This window comes from Argiope bruennichi, chromosome 8 (assembly GCF_947563725.1).
Source record: "Argiope bruennichi chromosome 8, qqArgBrue1.1, whole genome shotgun sequence".
NCBI lineage: Eukaryota > Metazoa > Arthropoda > Arachnida > Araneae > Araneidae > Argiope > Argiope bruennichi.
In genome coordinates this window covers 30,998,891-31,022,537 of record NC_079158.1, presented here as the reverse complement: position 1 = coordinate 31,022,537, position 23,647 = coordinate 30,998,891, and the positions used below count along the sequence as shown (strand labels likewise).

Below are 23,647 nucleotides of genomic sequence, written 5' to 3'. Positions count from 1 at the left end.
CTTAGGCCTTTCTTTCAATAATTAGTCAAATTAATTTCACATTTTTAACATGTTAATGATTAATTTAAATAACCTTTTTATTTTAATAACTTTATGAAAAATATTTATTATATATATCATAAAAAGTTATTAAAATAATAAAAGTTTTGAAAAATTTACAATAATTATTATTTAATGATTTCCTTTTTGATAAATATAAACATTTAATTATTAAGAAATAAATTTCAAATAAATGCAGCATTAGAAATTGTTGTTTTACAGGATCTATCAAGTGAAATATGATGTAATCAATTAATGAATAATTAATATTCCATTATTACTTTAAAATAAATTTTCATACTTCAATTTATGATTTAACGATTCAGTGTGTATTGTAGGCCTAAATTGTAAAATGTAAAAGAATATATATTTCTAAATGGAAATGTTTTCAATGTGTATTGCAAAATGTAAAAGAATATATATTTCTTAAAAATTTATTTTTTGTGACAAATTGATTAATAATATTTTTTTAAATCTACCTGCTTGCAACCATTTTCAATCCAGCAGCCCAATCCAGCAATTGTTTGGTATAAAATACACCAATAAAAAGCTTAACTCTATATTATATCATCATAAATTTAGATTAAGGCTTCTTAGAAGAAAATTAGCAGAAATATAGATTAGATATATAGCCACATTTTTGTACTTCAAATAAAATTTAAGAAATGTGAGTATTTTATTTGTGGTGTCCTTTAGCAAACCAATAAATGTTCAGTGAATGAAAGCTTTTTTTTAGGGTAAAGCAACACATCCTTCCATTCCGAATGTGCTCTATGCTCTTCTAGCTCTCAGCTGTACTTTGTTGACGCTGTTCCTGCCGGAAACGAGGGGATTAAAAATGCCCGACAGCCTTCAAGAAGGAGAAGATCTCGGAAGGTGAGTTCCTTAAACTACGAAGATCAGCCGTTGAATTTTAACTCATTCATCACTAATTATTTAAGGGTCCTTTAACCTAGATGTTAATTAACCATAGCATCTTAATCGGACGATCTCAGACTCTGCTTTCATTTCTTCGATGTATAAGTGTTTCTCATCTACATAATCTACTGTCAAGGTTCAAATATCTTTAAGTTGATGTGACGTGGAAGTTTGAGAAAAAGATTCTGGTTCAAACAATGTTTTCAACATTTGAAAATGTGCCAAAATTAGAATAAAAATTCTAAAAAAGTTTTCAAATTAATGCAAATCGCAGGTTTTACACTTTCTACAGATGTTACTAAAATGAGAAATCATGCTAGCAGCTATGGTGAAAGTTTCACTAAATGTACCTAAATTAAATTTCAAAGTCAAAGGAATGTAATTAAAATCCTTAAAAGTCAAATGAAAGTTATTTTATTATTTTTTAATTAGATCAAAGATACATACGTAAAGACATATATTACATTAGTCAATAGATGCAAAATTGAAGACTGTACTAGATTTAGACAGCTTGATTTAATGGTAGTTACTTTACCACCACTAAACCACGCTATATCGACGCCCATACAGGCAGTTGCATTATTTTCTTTACTTATTAAAAATCACTGTTTCCCAATCTAATAAAGACAATCTAAAGTATTTAGTCGTGAGAAAGTTATTTAAACTTCATATATCGTAGAACGATCTGTGTCTGTCCAGCAAGTCAGCTAGGTAAGTAACACAATGCGTCAGCCTATGTTGCGTCACAATCAAACGCCATGAGAGAGAATGGAATTTCTCTGTTCAAGAGTGGTAACAGATGTGTGAGAGAAAAAAGCTGAAACGTTTTTTTTTTTTTTTTTTTAATATAGCTAAAGATAAAACCGCTTAATGTTTGTGCTATGCCGTTTTGATTTAAAAATATGATGTTTGCTTCAGCGTTGAGATCTATGAACAAAACTGCGTACATTCATTTTCCCTGTCAATCCTAACAGGAACTAAACCCTACCATGTGTTTGATTGACTTATTTAAGTGCTGCCATCTTTCGTTATACAGTAGAACTATAAAAGGTTAAATTATATTATTATTATTCCATTGACCTTAGTAAAATGTAATTATGGTTATTAATATTTTAATACTTTGTGGATTTTTTTTAATAAAATGATCTTTATTCCTTCGAAAAGAAGAATACAGGCACAAAAGCAAGTATTTGAGGAAATTTTAATATAATCATGAAAAAAAGCATTTTTTAAATAATTTTTTTTAGAAAAAAGCAAAAGCTAAATATATTATTAAATTAGCCATTAATTTAATTTATATTTCTGAATTTTTTTGTAAAATCAAAATTATGGTAATTTTTATTTTGTGTACATTTTTGTGTAATTGTTTTCGGACAATTTTGCAAGAAATACTTAATTTCATTTCATTTCCTAATTAAAAAGACCTTTGTAAGAAGTTTAACTCATACTATTTAGTCGGAAAAAAGAAATGAAATTGTCGTGGTTTTTAATACGTTTTTCATAAATATTCAGTTAGTTTTTAAGAATCTTTTTTTGTTATATAGCTTGAAAAAGAAAAATTTTCGAAATTAAATTGAATAAAATTTCATTTAAATTTCCATAGATACAAAAAAAATGTATTTTGCCTTAAATATCTTTTTTTTTTAAATTTGGTTTAACGAAAATATAGCAAATAATAAAACCATTTACAAATATCCTAATAATTTGGGAGCTTAACGGACTAGCTTTGAAGTAATGCAAAAACTTGTTATTACTAAGATAAATCCCTTTTGTTTCTCTACTAATATTAAATATCAGCCAAACAAATAGTTTAGTTTCAGTTATATTAAACTCCCGTTTTAAAGCAACACTAGGGCTATTTTGGAACGGACCTCGTAATTTTGAACCACGGTCAGATGACGAGGACAACACCTGAGATGTCATCCCCTCTCCAAACTTTCACATCACACCAGCGAGAGGAAGTTTGGATTTAACGTACACCAGACCCGCTTACACGGCGGTTCTTCTGTGGAATTGGGTCTCGAACTTGAAGCCGTCCGGCTCCGAAGCCGAGACCTTACCACCAGGCCAAAGAAATAGAAATAAGGCTTAAAGGAAATGATAACTTTGGCAACATTTCCAGCATCAATTTTGGTGGCTAATTTGAATAGGTACTGTGAATTAGCTGTGATTTGCTGAAGATACAAGAATTGAATGAAATAGAAATCTAATTTGATAACTTAGCAGATGGAGCAAAAATAAAACTTTCCGGATTCAACAGCGTTTGATTGCTTAATAGCAAGCGAATGGAAATATATTGATTCTGACAGGAGAGAGAAAAAATGCGTCCATTTTAACAAAATCTAATTATTACAACCATATTATCTCCTCATCCTGCTCTCCATCTCATACTTTCTTTTGTAGCAATAACTGTTCCCGTAGGTTTTAGATCAAAGATAAGTCATCAACTTGTCAGTGCCGTATTACATTAAATAAATCATTAAACTTTATTTTTAAAACAATTATTAACAGGGTTCTTAAATTAGTTTTGTGGATTTCAGTGAATGATTAGAAGACTGTTACTTGACTCGAAGTCCATAAAGTTTTAATTTGTGAAATAAATAATCGAAACCATTGTAAATAAAATTAAAGAATGAAGAATAAAAGAGAGAAATGTGCTTCGTTTATAGCAATTGCAGAAATTTTATCTATATTAGGAATATCTATACTATTTTAGATCTAATCGAAAAAAAGCGTATTGGTATAGTATATTTCAGAACAAAATATTGATTAAAAAATATGGACTCAATTTTGAAATATGTACGAATAATACTTATGCGACGAATGAATCAGGTTTAAATTGAGACATATTGATTGCAATGTTGTAGATAGTAAAAAAGTATACGGAGTAAAAAAAAAAAAAACCTTTTCAGTAATAATTCTTTTCTATACCATTTTGTCACCGTCACTACTTACTTATTGTTTTGCAACCACCACTATCATCTTATCATTAAATTATCTTTCAATTTTTGGAAGGCTCATTTAATTGGGAGTTTTCAAGTTGAAGTAATTGATGACCTTGAGAGGCGTTCAACTTTAGTTTGCTATCACTGAATCAGTGAAAGTAAGGAGATTATGATGGATGATCTGGATATGACCAATTCATTTCCAGAATTTTTGTCTCTTTCTTGGGTTTTTGACTTTCAAAACGTGCGGTTTATAGCGTTATCTTGGCGATAAATAAGGCTGTGGTTCCGAATTTATACATTTTTTTTGCTTCGTGTGTTTTCTTATGGCACTTGGCCATGGACAAGCCCGCTGTTACGAAGAGAGCGATTTCAAGCCGGTGGGGGAGCGTCTCCGGTTTTAATAGTAGTGCCATCTAGGGCCAAGAGAACGACTTAGCTACACACGCGTCACAACCCTTTTTACGGGGCGGACTTTATTCACGCATTTTATTCTCTCATCCACAGATCATAATTAAGACATGAACCAGAGAACGATTACCCTGATCCAGTACCCCCAGTGGTATTACTCTCGACATGGAAGACTTCGTGACCACGACGGATTTATACGCGCGTCAGCCACCAAGAACACGGGGAATCTGCGGCCGGCGAGGTTCGAACTCGCAACCTAAGGGACGCGAATCCCACGCTTTACCAACCAGTCTAACCCGGCCCTTTTCATGAGCGTTGTTCATGTAATCAGAATGTGTTTCAGTATTGATGACCTATCCATTGGAAAGAAAGTCGTAGAAGATTATTCCATCGTAATCCCGTCAGATTTTTTTCGGGTCTTAGTACATCTGGGGATCTTTTATACGTTTGCATCAGGCAACCTCCAGTTGGATTGTTGTAGACAATGTCTATAACAGACACACTTCTCATTGCATGTGATTGCATATGATCGAGAAATGATAATTTTTATGCCTTTCCAGCAATGATTAGTATATACGAACGTGTTTGTGGAAATTGAGTCATTCAATTGATAAGAACTTCTTTATCGAAATACTGGCGATTGACCTCGATTAAAAGAAATCCACTTCTATAATAAATTCTTGCATTAACTGTTCTGAAATTTACTTAGCTCATAAAATGCTTAAATAATGTTGTAAAAAGTTATATTACTTTCGATATTTTTGTATTGAACAAAGTTTTTATAAAAAAAATATTTGAGGTCGATTACTGTATTTGTTTTTATCGAAATCTGTGGAATTGTTGCAAATTTGACTTCAAAAAACTTTCTTTTGTCGAGCAATATGATTTATAAGTTTTTAAAAGTCGAATAGGATATTTAAGAAAAATGGATACAAAAATCGGAATAATATGAATTATTTTTTTAAAAATTTTAGATTAAGTGGTATTATTTAAATTTCTAGCTAACTTCTGATATAATTAAATAATCTGATGATATTAAAAAGTCTGATGTAATTTAATTCTAATTGTAATTAAATGGTGCATTTTCTGAGGAAATTGTCCAGACAATAATCGCACAAAAATGTCCACAGAATAAAAGTTTTCTTAATAAATTTTGAATTTTGTACCAGAGTTTTATAACAGAATGCAGATAAAAATAATACTGAATTTCAAAAAAATATATTTCTTTCTTCTTTTTTTTAATTATGAAAATGAAAGAAGTTTTTAAAAATGATTTTACAAAAATTATGTCTAAGTCGCTATTTTACTGCCTTTACTCATACCTACATCCATTCACAGTCTGGATTCTTACAGTAGACTTGCTTGAGATAGAATTGGTCACAGTTCATCCCTAAAAGAATCAAATTTGAATTTCCAATATGACTAAATATGACAAATTCCAAATTTTTCAACAGACGGTTTTAAGTTCCATATTACACCTAAAAGTTGAAAACATTAAGCAAAATTTTCTTAGATAATATATTCTTTTTTTTCAAAATTTTCAGAATTATTAAAATTAGGCTGTAAATACAATTAATGCCAACGATTTCCAATACCCTTGTTGTTTACTCTGATACCATCTGTCATTTCGTTCAAATTTTTTTTCTGCCGTTGTTTTATATTATTATATTATCATTTTAAAATCTGATGTGGGTCAAAGGTCATCTTTGAGTTGCTCGTATGTTGCCGATATGTCGCAATTTTCCAGTCATTGATTGACATAATCCACTGGTTTGAAATATTTGCATTTCGAGAACTAGATAAAATGCTATTTGAGTTATATATACGTGGAATTTATTATTTATAAAGATTTGAATAATATAATTTCGTGTATAGGTTATAATTTCAAAATGTTATTTATTCTGAAAAAAATCATGGGATCTGTTACCATAAACTTTTTTGTAATATCGTGATTGTTATCAAAATATCTATCTTGCTATCATTGTTAATGAGCGTAGAAAGCAAATGCAACGAAATACATTTGTATTCATGCGAGATACGTCAAATGTGCCTTGCAAATTAATTTTTGAAACCCACTGCGCATTTTGTAAGAGCAAAACGGACGTGATTCTACAACATAACATTTGAAAACGTGTCGTTACATTTCAAATGAGTTGCTCATTCGTGTTTAACAAGAGAATGTTTTTTTCTTGACAAACTACACTTTATTCAATTGTCTCCATTTTGTTGTGGAACTTTACAAAATTTTAAATACTTTTAGACATAAATTTCTTCGATCAAGTAGATTTTTGCTTGATATTAAAATGTTTGTTTAGGTTTTGAGGATTTATACATTTACTATTAATATTAGATAATATTAGATAGTTTAGAAAAGAAAAGGGTAGATTCAATTTTGTAAAAAAAATCAATGGCATTATAATAATGTTTGCGTAATTTTTTAGAGGACATAAAGTCTCTAATAGATGATTTTATAAACAACAAATATAAAAGATGTATTTTATATATAGTGTCTATTCTCCACGTCTGCCTCTAGATGGCACTTTGAGACGGAGTATTTATATAGTTCCCATGATGCCTTTCGGTTAGTTAGTAAGACATCAGTACTCCGTGATAATTCGCTAACGAGCTTGAAATTATGTGATATTTTATTCTTCCAAGTTAAGTGTGTGTGTGTAATTTGACGTTTTGTGTGTCTTGTGATGTGGGGTCTAGAAGAAATTTCAATAAAATATAATTCCCAAAAGCCGGTGTTTTCATCTGCACAACACCACGAGTCTCTCTTTCCTACAAGTTTACATTTAAATAGTCGTAATGCAACATCGGCATGCGTTTTTTTACCATCATTAGTATACTGCCATTATTAATCTATTTTCATTCATTGACATATTTTTGTTTTACTAATTTATCCTATAGCTTATATTCTAGTTTTCATGTGATTTCTGAATTGATTTATCATCTAACTTATACATTGATTACTCTTTCGGTTTAAGTTGATTTATTACATTCACTTATAAATGAAAAAGTTTAAATGTTGCGTGTTGCGTTAAATGTCTGAGTGTTGCGTATATATTACTAACTATTACTATTGCGTATATATTACGAAATTTATTTATCTTGCAAAAAAAAAGAAGAAAAAAAAAAAGAAAAGAATACCAGAATTGGAATCAGCATTATTAAATTATCACTATAGAATATTTATCACTAGAATATTTATGATAATAATATAAACGATATCATTTTTTATAATATTTCTTATCTCGAACATTTTTATATGTAAAATTAAATGTTTTTAATATCAGAATAATAATGTCTACGTATTGTCGTGGCAATTAATTTTGGAAGTCTATAACATTAAAAGAATTAATATATTGTAACAAGCAAAATTTTATTTGATTTTTTTAAATTTATATTTCGGTTTACTTTAAATTTCAAAATCTTTTATTTAAAAAAATTTTTGTATGAAATATATATATATATATAAATATAAATGCAGATAAATTGATGTTTTTAGTTAAATTGTTGCTTGTTTCGTAGCATGTGATGTGAATTTAGTAGTAAAAAGTTGGATTTATTATATAATAAATTTTCATTATTTATTCTTTGTCTCTTTCAGAATACCGGATAAAAAGAAAGAAAGCATAGAACTAAACCCACCTGCTTCAGAAGTTACCAGTCACATGTAAATGAATAAAAAAAAACAGCTGCATCCAACTGGAAGTTACTGCAGATGTTACTGAAGCTTTCAGTAACTTTCAACTTTGACAATTGACTTTAAGAAATATTATATTTTCAATACTGTGACATCAAATAATATTATACTTCAATTTTATTTTAATTCAAGGAATTCTGATGTAAATTTGCATTCAGGAAGACTTGCAGATGAATTGTTGGCATATGTTTTACAAGTATCCTTGCATTATTTTATGTTAAAACTATTCAGGGAATAAATATTTTATTAATATTTTAGATAATGTGTCTAATCAATAAATAACATGCTGAACATTTTTAATTCTATTTCTACACGATATTCTAATGTTCGGTATTTCAAGGCATTTTGAAATACCAACATTTCAAGAAATGTCGTAAATTTATTTAATCTCTATACTTAAAAGATCACGCAATGCACACTTCAAGTAAACAAAGATAAAAGTTGCACTTACAGGAAAGAAATAAGAAGAAAACCAAAACATCATATTAAATATTTTATTTATATTCATCATGTTTTATTTATTATTTAAATATTATATTTATTATTTAAATATTTTATTTATTTATTACTAGCCGCCTTTGGCGACCAGCCGGTTCGCCAATCTTAATGTTCGTTAAAATTTTAATAATTAAATATTTTATGCAAATCCTACTTTAATAGCTTCTTCATCAAAATATTTTAAAACTTCAAATTTTGATTATCATATAATTCATTCATAATATTATAAAGGCCTTCAGTCATAACGTAATATGTATCTCTCATTTTCTGTTAGCACCCGTAGAATTTACGCTTTAAATTAAAGTGGAAAGAATTTATCTTCAATTAATATAATAATATTTTTTACTGAAACAAAGCATTTTTTTATAATCTGATTACTGAAAATAGAGTCACTCAGCGTTTAAACTTTATGGGCACTAAAGAATATCTTTTTAAATTTATGTAATATCTCAAGAGTTGGTCAACAAAATTTTCTTAGATTCATTATGAGCAGATCGATTAATTAACAATGTTTAAATTTAAATGCATCAAACACTAAGAAAATAAAACGAATCGTTTAAAATAAACGGTTGAAAACAGGTTTAAAAAAACTACTTAAAAATCGATGTACTTAAAACTATAAGCATATACAAAAATATATAACTAACATAAATACAGTTTAATTACAAAACATGCAACTAACCTAAAAATAATTTAAATCATCCGTTGATAATGGTTGTCATGACAACAATGCGCATGCGTGAATTTTCTTCGCCAGTTATGCTAACGCAAATGCGTGAATTTTTCTACGCCAGTTGGGGTAACGCTGTGCAGATTATACATTTTTAATTTCCTTTATTCTGTGTTATTTTAATTCAAAAGTACTTCAGAATGAATCTGAAACATGGATTAATTAACAATGTTTCATTTTAAATGCATAAAACAATAAGAAAATAAACAGAATCGTTTGAAATAATCCGCCGAAAAATGTTAACTCTAGCCTCATTACTGTTGGGAGAAAAGAAAACTGAAGCCTTACTCATTTGGTGGTGGGGAAAATGGAAGATTTTTTTGGCGGGAAAGTTAGTTTTTAATTAATAATTAAAATTCTAATTAAAATTTCAAAAAAGGGACCCCAGGTGCACATTCCCAACCTCTAAAGTATACATGTACCAAATTTGGTAGCTGTAAGTTGAATGGTCTGGCCTGTAGAGCGCCAACACACACACACACGCACACACACACATTGAGCTTTATTATAAGTATAGATTTATATTCATCATATTTTATTTATATTAAATGAAAATATTAAATTACACTATTGATACAAACCTCTAAATATAGAAAGCAATAATTATTAATTTTTTAATAAATTTTAATTGAGTATTACAATTTATAAGAAGTTTTGACCACAGTTATATCTTTCTTATCCATTGTTTCCACGTAATTAATCATGCATAAACATTATGAATAACGGCTTTTTAATTTCTTGTATATTAACTATTTTCAACGGATGCGGATTTGATTAAAATTATTTTTAGGTTAGTTAAATGCTTTTGTAATTAAATTGTATTTATATTAGTTATATATATTTTTGTATATGCTTATATTTTTGTGTACATCGTTTTTTTAAGTAGTATTTTTTAATCTGTTTTTGACCGATTATTTTAAACGATTCTATTTATTTTCTTAGTGTTTGAGGCATTTAAAATTAAACATTGTTAATTAATCGATCTGCTCATGATGAATCTGAGAAAATTTTGTTGACAAATTCTTGAGATATTACACAAATTAAGAGAGATATTCTTTAGTGCCCATAAGGTTTAAATGCTCAGTGACTGTGTTTTCAGTAATCAAGTTATAAAAAAATGCTTTGTTTCAGTAAAAAATATTATAATATTAATTGCAGATTAATCATTTCCATTTTACATTAAAGTATAAATTCTATGGGAGCTAACAAAAAAATAGAGAGATAAATATTACGTTATGATTGAAGGCTTTTATAATATTACGAGTGAATTATATGACTATCAAAATTTGAAGTTTTAAAATATTTTGATGAAGACGCTATTAAAGTAGGATTTGCATAAAATATTTAATTACTAAAATTTTAAAGAACATTAAGATTGGCGAACCGGCTGGTCACCAAAGGCGGCTAGTACTTATAATAAAACTCAATGCGTGTGTGTGTGTTGGCACTCTGCAGGCCAGACCGTTGGACCAATAGCTATCAAATTTTGCATGTGTATACGTTGGAGGTCAGAAATGTGCACCTAGTAGCCATTTTTTAAAATTTTTAATTAGAATTTTAATTTTTTTAAATTTTTAATTAGAATTTTAATTATTTAAAATTTAACCAAAATTTTGGCTTTTTCTCCCTATAACTTCCGAAAATATTACAGCACAAAACTGATTTTTACATCATATCGAAGATAAAATAATTACCTTTATAATGATGCCAGTGATTTAACCTATAAATTCAATTTCGATTTTTAACGAATTTTTCAAGAAATAATTTAACCATATTTTTCAACAATATATTTCGCAATAAATAAAAATAAAATCTGTTCGAGCACATTAAGGAGGAAAATTAGCTTTTATCAACGTGTTGCCATTATATAACAGAAGCTCAAATTAAAAATTAAATCAACTATTATTGCAAATTAAATATATAAAAGTGTAATTTTCTGCACGTGTCTGTATAAAATGAAAAAAATTGAATATGACATTTTCTAAAAAGTGAACGGGAGAAAAGTTATCTATGATCTTTTACAATATCTATATTATTAATTCAATAAAACAGTTTAATTTAAGGGAAGCATGGTTTAATATATACAGGATAATCACTCTAATCAGCACTCATCAGCTAATATGGGGCATACATCTGCTAACAAAATGGTCTAAATGGATTAAATAAATTTTATGTAACTTGTGTCAATAAATACTCCGATGAATTACGAATTTTAAATTTTTATTTAGATCTCCTGCTCTCTTTGAATCATATTTAACAAAATATTCTTGAAACGCTGATATTTTAAATAAAAGTTCTTGAACTTCAATCAACTAAATCAATCACTAAAACTGACTAATTTATGATATTTAAATATCACTTTTCTATAAAAACTGGCGATTTTAGACCACTTCATCGACCGTCTCAAAGAAGACACGCCAATCTTCTGCCAGGGTTTCTCGACAGTGATTAGACTATAATTAGGAAAATGTTTATTGTTCTAAAATTAATATATAAAAACTTCATAAATTGCAAAAGAAAAAACATTCATTTTTTTAAAAGTTGAAGTGTCAAGAGTATTTTGCAGAATGTGATTCCTTAAGACAAAAGGACTGTGTAAAATTTAAAATTCGTAATTTTTTCATAAAGTGCGGACTGAAATAATATAAAATTTTTTTATTTACATCATTTAAATATTTTGAAAGTAAAACTAAAAGCTGAATTTTACGATGATTCAGAGAAATTTTTTTTTGAATAATTCTTTAAGATATACAAATTACGAAAATTATTCTGCAATGCACATAAAACTTCAATGCTGAATGATTCTGCTATCAAATCTCATATTTTTTTTTAAAAAAAAGACATGGTTGGTTTCAGTAAAAAAGGTTTTTATATTAATTGTAGTTTAGCGTTTCCACTCTAATTTAAAGTTGAAATTTTATAGGTGCTGACAGAAAATTAAACCTTTCCCGAGCGAGTCATTAAATTTTTTGAAATATAATGAAAAAACACAATCAATGTGATTAATATGTTGAACACACATGGATTTTGAAGTGATTTTTTTTTTAACTTGCCTCTTTTCTCCTTAGGTGTGTGTGTGTGTGTGTGTGTGTGTGTGTGTGTGTGTGTGTGTGTGTGTGTGTGTGTGTGTGTGTGTGTGTGTGTGTGTGTGTGTGTGTGTGTGTGTGTGTGTGTGTGTGTGTGTGTGTGTGTGTGTGTGTGTGTGTGTGTGTGTGTGTGTGTGTGTGTGTGTGTGTGTGTGTGTGTGTGTGTGTGTGTGTGTGTGTGTGTGTGTGTGTGTGCGTGCGTGCGAGCGCACTCAACAGGCGTTTACCTTGGAGGCCGGAAATGTGTGCGATTTTTTGAATTTTTGATTAGAATTTTTATTTAAAAATTAAGCGAAATTTAGGCGTTTTTCCACTATAACTTCTGAAAGTATTATCGCATGAAAATGATTTTTGCATCAAGTTAAAGTCCAAGAAATACTATTTTCAATGATACTAATGTTTTAACCTATAAATTAAATTTCTATTTTTTATTAAATTTTTTAAAAATAATTAAATTATATTTTTGTGGTAAACATGGTAAAATAAAAAAAAAAAAAGTTCAACGTACCTAAATTTGGAAAACTATAGAAAAAATGGCAAATAAAATGAAAAAAAAACCCCACAGCCTCGTATTAGAAAGAACAAAGAGCAAAAATTGTCGGAATTAATCTATGTTATGTGATTAATTTTTTTCACTCCAAAAACTCCGCCAAATTCTACAAAGCATGCGCAATAAGATAAAAAATACAATACATAACGGCATGTTGTTGTCCCGTCGGACAATTACCTGCCATGAACCGAACAGCATTTTTTCAGCATTTCTACGCATGCGCTGCCTACTGGCTGTCTTGTAACTGGCCAAATGTAAACCCGGCTTTAAAATTGTAAACCTCTTACATTAAAATTTTTTCGTTTAAAGTGTTGCCAATATCAATCTAGAAGTTTCATGTTTCTCCCGCATTCAAATATAAGTTATGAAATTCTAAAGTGGCAACACCGTGTACTTACACATATAAGCGCCACTAGTGAGAATAAGAATATCGTTTATTAAAAAAGTCTTAGAGCTGTAATTAATTCATTTTTATTACTATTAATGTTAAGGGTCATAAAATCTATAAAAAGGCACGAATTTTTCTTTTTCCAACATACCTATAGAGCAAATAAAAAACAGGCAGAGCAGGGAAGAACGGCAGCTAGTATTAAAATAAATGTCACTTTAATTGTCCTTCAAACACGTTTTATAAAGCAGTTCAGAATGGTTGCTAAAATCTTTTTGTGCTTCTAATTATGCAAAATATTACCTTGGAAAAGAAGGTTGAATGACTTTTAGATTAAAAAAGATAAAATAATGTTAATTCATGAAGGCTACCGTATGGTACAAATCTGAGTGAGATTTATTTTCCTTTGAAAGGGTAAACATTTAGGTGCAAATAATTTTAATATTTCAGTAATTTAAAGGCCACTGAGTTTCTACTTAAAGTGTTTTTGACCTGATTAATTCTATAAGAAGAACACTCATCTCATGGAGACCTTTTTCTTTTCTCTAACGGTTGCAGATGTCCTTGAAATGTAAATGTGTTAAGCTTTAAGAATTTTTCATATGAAACATCTGCTGAAAACGGTTTCGTTAAAACAATCATTAGAATTCATGAAGTTTACTTTATTCCAATAATTTGAATGTTAATCTCTGTATCTTTATTTTAGATGTATAAATTATTCCAAAAAAAAAGTAACATTTACACAAAAAATTAAAAAAAGATGCTATTTTTTATAAATACATTGAAATTTCTACATTTTTTCTTATTCAAATAAATAAATTTTTTTATATATTATCTTTGTCTAGAAATCGTGTATTAAAATATTCATTAAAATCCCTGTTATTTTTATTCACATGTATGCATATTAATTTTTTTTAAATGCGCGATTTTTATCAATCTATTTACATAAAAAACAAGAAATCATACTCTAAAAAATGATACCATGGCACTTATCTTTATCATTCGTTTCATGCCTTTTTAGAATAAGAATGGGGTACTAAAATAAATACAGGGCCAACTGTCGCACAGAAAAAAAAATCACAGCTATTTCCGACAGAATTAGTATTTTGATTTCAGGTGTTGATTTTTATCTTGTCTTATAAGAAACCTGAAAAAAAGAAAACCACCTTATTTCAATCATAGTTATATAACTGTTGCTCGAAAAGTTCCAGCTGAATATTTAAATTATAGCAGAAGATGATTTCTACTATAAGAATTTCTACTATAGAAGACATATTCTCTTTCCTAATTATTTATAAATTACTATTCTCACCAACTAAACAGAGCTCATAAAATTATTAATTAAATATCCTCTCTTTCCAAAAGGTCATTCAGAAAAATCAGGAACAGATGCAAGAGTTTTTTTTAAAAAAATACAACAGAGTTGCAAAAACTACAGCCAAAAGCAGACATTGTTGAATAAATGAATAAAATAGAAGTAGTTATATATCAACTGTGCAAATGTTTCTATTGAAATTGTCAGAAATGCTGTCACACTAATGCTGCAGTTTCTGAAATCTGTTATTGCATTACAATTAGTTATTTAAAAAAACGTTTATAGAAAATATAGTATAATAGGATAATACAATATAGTAATATAATCTATATAGACAAATGCAATCGAAAACAGTAAATTTAAATCCATCCATAAAATAATAATTGAATCCCGGTTGTGTAATTGCCTCCAGTTATCCGAGATATCTATTTTTATTTATCAGATTACTTTTTTTATAGTGTACTGTGAAATTTCGTTTCGTTTCGTTCGTCTCGCTTTCGTTCGTTCGTACGAAATTTAGTTTCGTTTCGTCCTATAGTTCATTGAATTTGGTAAGATGTTATATGTGCAAACTCTATAAACTTCAGCAAAGCCTACTACACAAATAACACACCATATTATGTAATATTTTTAATTTTAACCAATATTGTACAATACTGTTTTACAATATTAGTGTAAAAGACGATAATTATTATTTTAATCAGTTGGAATCCTACATTGTACAATATGGTTTCCAATATTGTATAAATTAATTCCCATTTGAAAAGTAAAAAGAAGTGCATTTGGCCAAGGAAAAGAATGAGAAATGAATGTCAGTTTAACAAGAAAGAAAGAAAATTTCAAACTTTTTTTTACATTTAACACAGAGTTTAAACCTAGCTAGAAACAGAATGACCTCAATTAACTTAAATAACCCTATTCAGTCCAGAAAAACCAATCATCGATAAGAGATTGACCTAAGACGGAAGCAGCTTTAGTTTACTTTAAGCAGGAATATTCCTGTTCAAACTGGCTATTGTGTTTCAAATCTTGATTTCATTTCCAAATAAGAGTATCTTGGAATTTTTATTAGTTTTGTATTGTTTAACATAAAATGAGTTTATCGTTGAAATCACAAAGAACTGCTTTATTTCGCAATGAATTTAAAAATAACTATTATCTCAGATATTAAAAGATGTATTAAAAGACTAAAATACACTTTAAATCAAAATGAAATTGAATATTTATCAAAATGCAACTATGAAACTGTGGGTATGTCTTTATAGTCAACGTGTCTTCAAATTTAATCCTGAACTAGTCAAAAATTCTTACTTATATTAATACAACTTCAGAAGTTTTAAGTTATAAATGGTTAAATCATTCTAAATTGGAGAAAATTTATTTACCTATTACAATTTTTTATTAGTTTTTTCAATTAATTCAGTGCAATTTATTTTATAATTTATTCATCCTGCATACGCGTTCATAGATAGTTACAAGAAAAAATTTTTTAAAGGATTGCGCATGAAGTTAAACAATTCTTAGTTAAAACAGGAAATGAAAATAGTTCTCTAATCTTAAAATTTGGATGATGCGGGGATGCTTTAATCTCGAAAAAAAAAAAAACATTTACAAACTATATGCACATTTTCGTAAATGCTACCCAGTTTCTTTTGAATTAATAAGAGAATCATAATTTATTTTATTCTTCTGAATTATATAAATTACGTGCACATATAATTGTATGTTATTTTATATGCATATGATAGCAAAGATTTCAGTGGAAATTTTACTTGAAATATTTTTCATAGGAATAATTATAAAATAGTTAATATTTTTTTAAAAAACTTTTGGGAATACACATTAAATTGCATAACTGAAAATGTATGAAATATGTTGCACAACAAATGTCGTCTACTAGCATTTACCTTTGTACAGACTGAAAAAATTTTAATCGAATTACTTCAACATCTTTCTGAGATACCGATAATTTAAATTCAGGTACTTTCAGGTAGCTATACTAATTTTAGAATATTATTTTGGGAAATCAGCCGGTATGCGTACGCTGTAAGAAATCCAAGGAACTTGATAATAAGAAAAGGCGGGTTTTTTCCACTTAAAACATGAAGCATAGGTAAATAAAATTGATATGTACTCAAAAAGCATCACTTATAAAACTCAACAATATACATTAATATAGCAAATCGTTAGTTAAGTAACAGCAAAATGAACATTTTTCAGCCCCACTAACTTACAATGTGATTACTTACAGTACATTGTCGTTATGTAAGTTTTCCAATGCAATATGGAATTATCCAAACAAATATCCTGTTCTCTGTTCTTAATAGATAAAGAAACTGGTCACAAATTCTTTCCTTGATTACAAAAAAAAATTAAGAAAGAATCGTTGAATATATTAAAGTAAATATTTTATTATGGAATAATTGTGTATTTAATTTTTTATCCCAATTGATGGGACAATTAACGCAGAAATGGCGTTTTACTTACAATTGTTATCAAAATAGCGCCAATGAAGTCATAGTGAAAATGGCGACAATAATGTTCACCAGATATTACTCCATTAGATTTTTTTATGATTATATAAAGAATGGACTGCTTGCAACGGAAGTTGAAGATATTAACACAGTTAAATTCCGGATCATAGATCTATATCTAATGTGAACAATAAATGGCAAGAATTTTAATAACTCCTTGACATCCTTCGAGCTACCAAGAGTGCTCACATGGAAATTTATTGTCATGAGTGGTTTCAATAAAAGCTCTATAATCGTCTTTACAATATAACAAAACAATCATGTGCCAAATCATACTAGTCTTTTTACTATATTTTATATAATTTTATTAGGAAGCCAAAGGTGACGTATTAGTTATATTTAATCTTCACATGAAAAAATACATTGAGGAAATGATATAGTAATTGTGGTCTGGAGGATTCTTTTTTTTAATTTTAATTTTTTATTTTGTTAAATATTTTTATATACAGATGGTGAGAGCATAGTTGGTCCCCGAAAGCGACTAGTTTTAATTTATATAAAATTCATGCTTGACCAAAATGACAAATATTTATATAGTTAAAACAATAAAAACAAATGGACCAGTTACATAACTTCAACCACTGATCTGAATTCGCCGATTCTTTATTCATATGAAAATTCATAATATCTAGATGTGTCAACAAAAGTCGAATGTCTTTCACCACCCTCCATTTTCGTTGTTTTAGGGGTCTCTCTCAAATAATGAAACATTTTTTATGCATTATGGTTTTTCATGTTCTCTATTTCTATTTCTTAGTTGTTTGTATCAATTAATGTTTTTAACATTCCAAAATCTATATTAGCACAAAACTAACATAAAAATGAGTGATTTCCAAAATTAAAACTTATACATTATTTCGATGATTGAATCAGCTGATTGTTGAAGATGATTGGATCATATTAATTCAAAAATAATTTATATGCATTATTATCTAGGATTGATTTCTATTCGAGTCTCTGAGCTCTTTTTTCATAAAATTTCTGAAGAGGGCTAAGATTTGCAGATTGTTGTGTAAAAAAAAAATTAAAGAAAATAGGGAACTTTATTTTGGTAATTATCCTGGGCAGTATTTTATATAGGTATTTTTCTTCAGATATGGCTTTTAACATTTCCTTACAAACAACTAGAATTGTCCTTACTATAGTCCGAAATATCTATTTTTATTACTAGAAAATTCGGCTTACCGAAAGCAAATAAAGAAAGCTCTACAAAATTACTTAATTTACATGAAGCCCCGGAAACTTGTTGCTAACAGAAAGACATATTTTCTCTACACAAAATCAGAAGGGTGATTAAATTTATCAGAAGGGTGATTAAATTTATCGTAATTTTCCTGTTATGTTTATGTCATGTCATTGAAAAAAAAAAGGCATCCGATATCAGAAAAAAGTAGGTCAATCGAAATAAATTATCTGCACTTTCATCTTCGCTACCATACTTTAATTTGATTACATAATCTCTTGTAAACAAGATTTATATTTCTTCATTAAAGAATTATTTTTATTATTATTTCGAAACTGACTTCCAACGACTTCAAAGTCATTCTTTTTTTATTATTATTATTATTGTCTCCATTTTATTCTTACTTATATAAACAGCAGAAATTTTAACAATAATTTTCAGTCTGAAGCTCTTAAAAAATTATTATTTACTTATAATAAAAATGAAAGTATGTGCGTGCGAATTGATGCTCTACAGGCAATTCTGACAGCAATTTTCAGTCTGAAACTCTCAAAAACTTAATATTTACTTATAATAAAGATAAAGTATGTGCGCGCGAATTGATGATCCACAGGCAATTCTGACAACAATTTTCAGTCTGAAGCTCTTAAAAAATTAATATTTACTTATAATAAAGATGAAAGCATGTGCTTGCGAATTGATACTTTATAGGCTAGACCATTTTACCTATAGCAGTCAAACTTAGAACAAATATACTTGAGTGCGTTTTTTTTTTTTTTTTTTTTTTTTGAAAATTTTATTTAAGCAAAAGTCTGGCAACATAACAGCCCAAATATGATTCTAAATTAACTTAAAACTCAAAATATTATCTTTTAAACGGCATCAAATATTTAAACATGCAAATTATGTTTCTAATTTTGAAAAATACTTTAAACAGCTTTCCTAAAAATTTATTTCACAAAAACAAATAAATAAAATTTATCTTCTCGAACACGTTATGCGTACATGAAACAAATTATCTTTTATTATCAGGTATTGACATCATGTTGATAAAGTTCAAATTGCAAGTCATCACGTTTCACAAATGCTGAAATTACGTTAACATCTATACATATTATAGAATGAAGTCTCCTGAAAGCGTCTGTATGTTGAAACCCGTAAAACTCGAGAAATACTTAACTAATTTTGGAGATATTTCTGCCATTTTGTAGGGCATTTATTGGGAAAGGTTTTAGTAAATTGAAGTCATATCAAAATAAAAAAGGAGTTTTATAATTGCGATTTTAATTATTTTCCTACTACTATTCGTGCATGCGTAAAGCAGCAAGCAGCATCTGTGCTTTGCACTTATCCGCGCGTGAGCGGAAATCTCAAACTTCGCATGCAAATATCAAGAACTGTGATATTCATATGCAATACATTTCTTTTTTACGTCTTATATTAAACAGCGATTCAAATCTCATTATCCCCAAAAGAAGGAAATTCAACATTGGCCGGAGTACATTAAATGTCAAAACTAGGGTTTATACAAAACCCGACTTTTTGATAAACCGGTTTTCATTATTTCCAAAAAACCTATTTCAGCCGGTTTTCGAATTTTTGTCAAAAAAAAAAAATAGAATAGGGAAAAAATATTTTATTTAATTTATATAAAATAAAGAAAAAAACAAAAACAAAAAAAAATCGAAACCAATGTCAAAATCATATATATAAAAAAAATAATTAAGTATTACATATACATATTACTTACACAAAATAACGAAAACTCAAACAAATATTTCAAATAATATTTATATTATTTTCACTAAATTTAATTTCTCCTAAGAAAATAGGATTTTAAAAAAACATAAAATATCCACTGAACGGTGACTAAGTCTCGTTCTTATTTTGGACAATATTGCCTGAAATTGAAAATACTTGTTCAATAGCTATGAGATTGTTTTTATAGTTTTCATGGCATCAAATAACAAATAAAAGTTTTTTGTTCCTTTATTCGTTGATTAAAATAATGAAAATTCAGCTTTCCGTGTCTTTGGATTTTTAAGTTTTTCTTCAAGGTCTCCAAGAAACTTTTGAATTGATTTTTCCATGGCTTCTTTTAAAAAAGCATTACTCCGATGAGTAGTTTCTTCGATTTGTTCTTCATCAGAATTGGTTTCCACATAAGAATTCGGAAATATTCTAGACAGTATATTTCCAAATAACTCAATAATTTCGGTTTTTGAAGCTAAAGAAAGTACATTAGATTTCTTCGCTGAACTAGAAATGTGCAAATCCAGCAAAGGAGTCGCTAATTCTACTTCTTTCTTGAATTCTTTCTTCTAAAGCATATAATAATTACAAACTTATTTCAGTGTTTAAATTTTTTAATTCATTTAACAGATTTTTAAATATACATTTTCTTGTTAATAAATTGGTATCTCGTTTCCTAAGGCTTCAGCTGCTAGAAAAATCGGTCCCAATCAATAAATTTCAAAAAAAAATTTTTTTTGAAGAAGAAGAGGAATGTCCAAGTGTTCAGGAAAACCGGTTTTCTTAATTTAAAAACCAGTTTCCAAATGTGACAAATTTACTTTAAAAAAAGCAGTTTTTTAAACCCGGGTTTGAAAAACCGTCAAACCCTAGTCAAAACGCTTCGTTTGTTGCGCGATAATGAAAATGTAGATGAAGGAAACGTTAGGTTAGCGAATATCAGAGAAAGAATGTCCACACTTACTTCAAAGGAGATCTTCTGCTGAGCGAAGTAACAGCGCCTCTTTAAATCGCACTACAATTGAATTACAGAGACAGAATGAATCTCGCCTATTTGCTGACAGAGAAAGACATTTAAATTTGAGACAAAGGAAAAGAAGTGAAGAACAAACGTTCCTTATATTTGGTACGAAAAGGAACACTCCGTTCTGAATTTCGACCCATGTGTGGATTACAGAAATGATGCCTCGGTCTCAATAGGAACAATGTCTAAAATCTGTCCATATTGTTCAGCTTTAGGAACAGCTTTGATATACAGTCATTTCCGCCAAAAAATAATTTATCGCCAAATTTTAGTAACAGCAATAGGGTAACGATAGCAAAAGCGCCACCGAAAAATTGCCAACCTCGCAAGACGCCAAATGACTGTATACAAAGCTTAGCATATGGAAAGATGAATCAAAAGGCATGTGTTGTTTACAAGGGAAAATTGAAATCATTTTAACACTCTAAATATGGAACAGCATTGTTATACGTTCATTTTTACCCAAAAAAATAGTTTATCGCCAAAATATAGCGAAATGGCTGAATGTGGCGCGAACGGCGCGGAATAGCGTTTCAAATCTAAAGGTTCCCAGGAACGCTGCAGCAAATTAGCGGAAATATAGAGAAAAGTTAATAAATGCAGTAAAATGATATGCATGCAAAAAGATTTAATCGAAAATAATGAAAGTAAGTAAAAGAAGTATGTGCAGCAGAAAAATATCAAGGATAATGAACAGGGAAGATCGAAATACAGTAGCATGCAGAAACAAAAAAATGGCGGCCATGTAACCCCAAACAAAGCGGTACCGAAAAATTGCCAACCTCGAAAGGCACCAAATAACTATATATCAAAGCTCAGCCCTAAATATTTCTGAATATCCACAATAAAAAATTGTTTTGTAGTCATTTTTGATGATTTCTAAATATCTTTTTGATCCTTCATGACATTCCCATGTCATATCGGGTGGAGGCTAGACTAAGTCTGAAACTAATTTTTCCTCTTAGATGTTATGCCACGGGCAGCGCTGTGCATGTACTGCTAGTTTACTATAAATTAAACCTAAAAAAGAGTAATTTTCAGTACGTATCTGTAAAAAATGAAATAAACTTGAAATTTGATATTTTGTAAAAAGATAGGAACAAAAGAAAGTTTTATGTGAACTTCTTTTAAGCATAAACAAATTATTAATTAGAGAATTATTAATTTAATAACTCTATAGTAGTTCATATTATACAATCGAATCTAGTTCTTTATTATATTAAATATATATAAGAATTTCCATTCTAATTGGGTTCCAACACCTAATTTCGAAATAGTACTAGGTCATTTACTAATTAAAATAATGTAAGTGAAATAACGAACACTATTTTATGCAGTTTGAGTCAATTAATGCTCTGGTGAATTACGAATTTTATATTTTTGTGAAGACCCATGTTGAATCAAATTAAAATATACTTGAGACAGTAAAATTTTAAATAATTTTTTTTTCTATCACGACTAAAATTTAGTGATTTATAAAATTAGAACTATCTTTTAAAAACGCCCGATTTTTAGATCACTCTATCGACCATTTCAAAGAAAATTTACAAATAAGCGTCCAAAATTTTCAAAAGGCTGATTGGCTTAAAATTATAAAATTATTGATCGTCCTAAAATAAGGAAATTCGAAACTTCATAATTCGGTAAGCTTTGGTTGCAGAAAATAGAATTTTCTTTTTTTTTTTTAAATTTAAAAGTTGGAGTGTCAAGAATACTTTACAAAATAAGATTTTTTAAGACCAAAGGACCGTATAAAAATTTTCACTTCATAATTTTTTCAGAAATACATTTATTGAGCGAATAAACTAAAATGTTATTTACATCATTTATTCACATTCTTTCGAAAGTGAAATTAAAAATTGAATTTTATGAGAATTTACTTCAGAATTTATTCAGAAATTTTTCACCGAAGTTAGAAATTCTCGTGATTTTCTAGATATCAGATTTCCGCGGACAAAATGCAGAGAGGGTACATATGAAAATATGAAAATTTCTCTTCAATTAGTGGCAACTCATTTTTTATTTCTCTGTTTTAATTTTTTTTCAATTTCTTTTAAATGTTTAAATATAGTTAATCGTGTTTGACTTCAAATAAATTCTCGATGGAGACAATGTGGGAAGTTTGGCGTTTATCATTTTGTGCTCATCCATCAGATTAGATAACGTCAGTGTCAAGCCCAGTTCAGACGACCTGCGAATCTGGAGACATGGCACACTTCCCCCTATTTCCCCTCTCTTGTGGTTTTCCGGGGTACTTTGATGTCTGTTCATTTTACCGACAATTTAAAGGAAATAGGACGTATCTCATCCACACATGGGGTTAGATCCAACAATGAGTCAATTTACGACTCTATTTGTAAACAGGTCACAGGTCGTTAGAACGAGACTGCAGACTCACAGGTCGTCGGAACGCGACTTTAAGTCGATAACGTCCTTGACGGATATGGTTAAAAATCTTCCAACTGACCCATTGTATGACGATCACCGCCTGTGGAAGATTTTCACAAATTATCGGTAACTGAACAGACATCAAAGAACCCCGGAAAACTACAAGAGAGGAGAAAG

The 23,647-nt window shown here is 28.7% G+C and overlaps 1 protein-coding gene across 1 annotated transcript in view; it reads left to right on the top strand.

Moving 5' to 3' along the window:
- Positions 1–8,274, top strand: part of LOC129981387 (organic cation transporter protein-like) — a 55,123-nt gene extending 46,849 nt beyond the window's left edge. Inside the window, exons 10-11 of the mRNA XM_056092218.1 lie at positions 776–915; positions 7,927–8,274. Coding sequence (XP_055948193.1) covers positions 776–915; positions 7,927–7,996 — 210 coding nt within the window. The 3' untranslated portion in view covers positions 7,997–8,274. The remainder of the gene's footprint in view (positions 1–775; positions 916–7,926) is intronic.
- Positions 8,275–23,647: the final 15,373 nt, after the last annotated feature.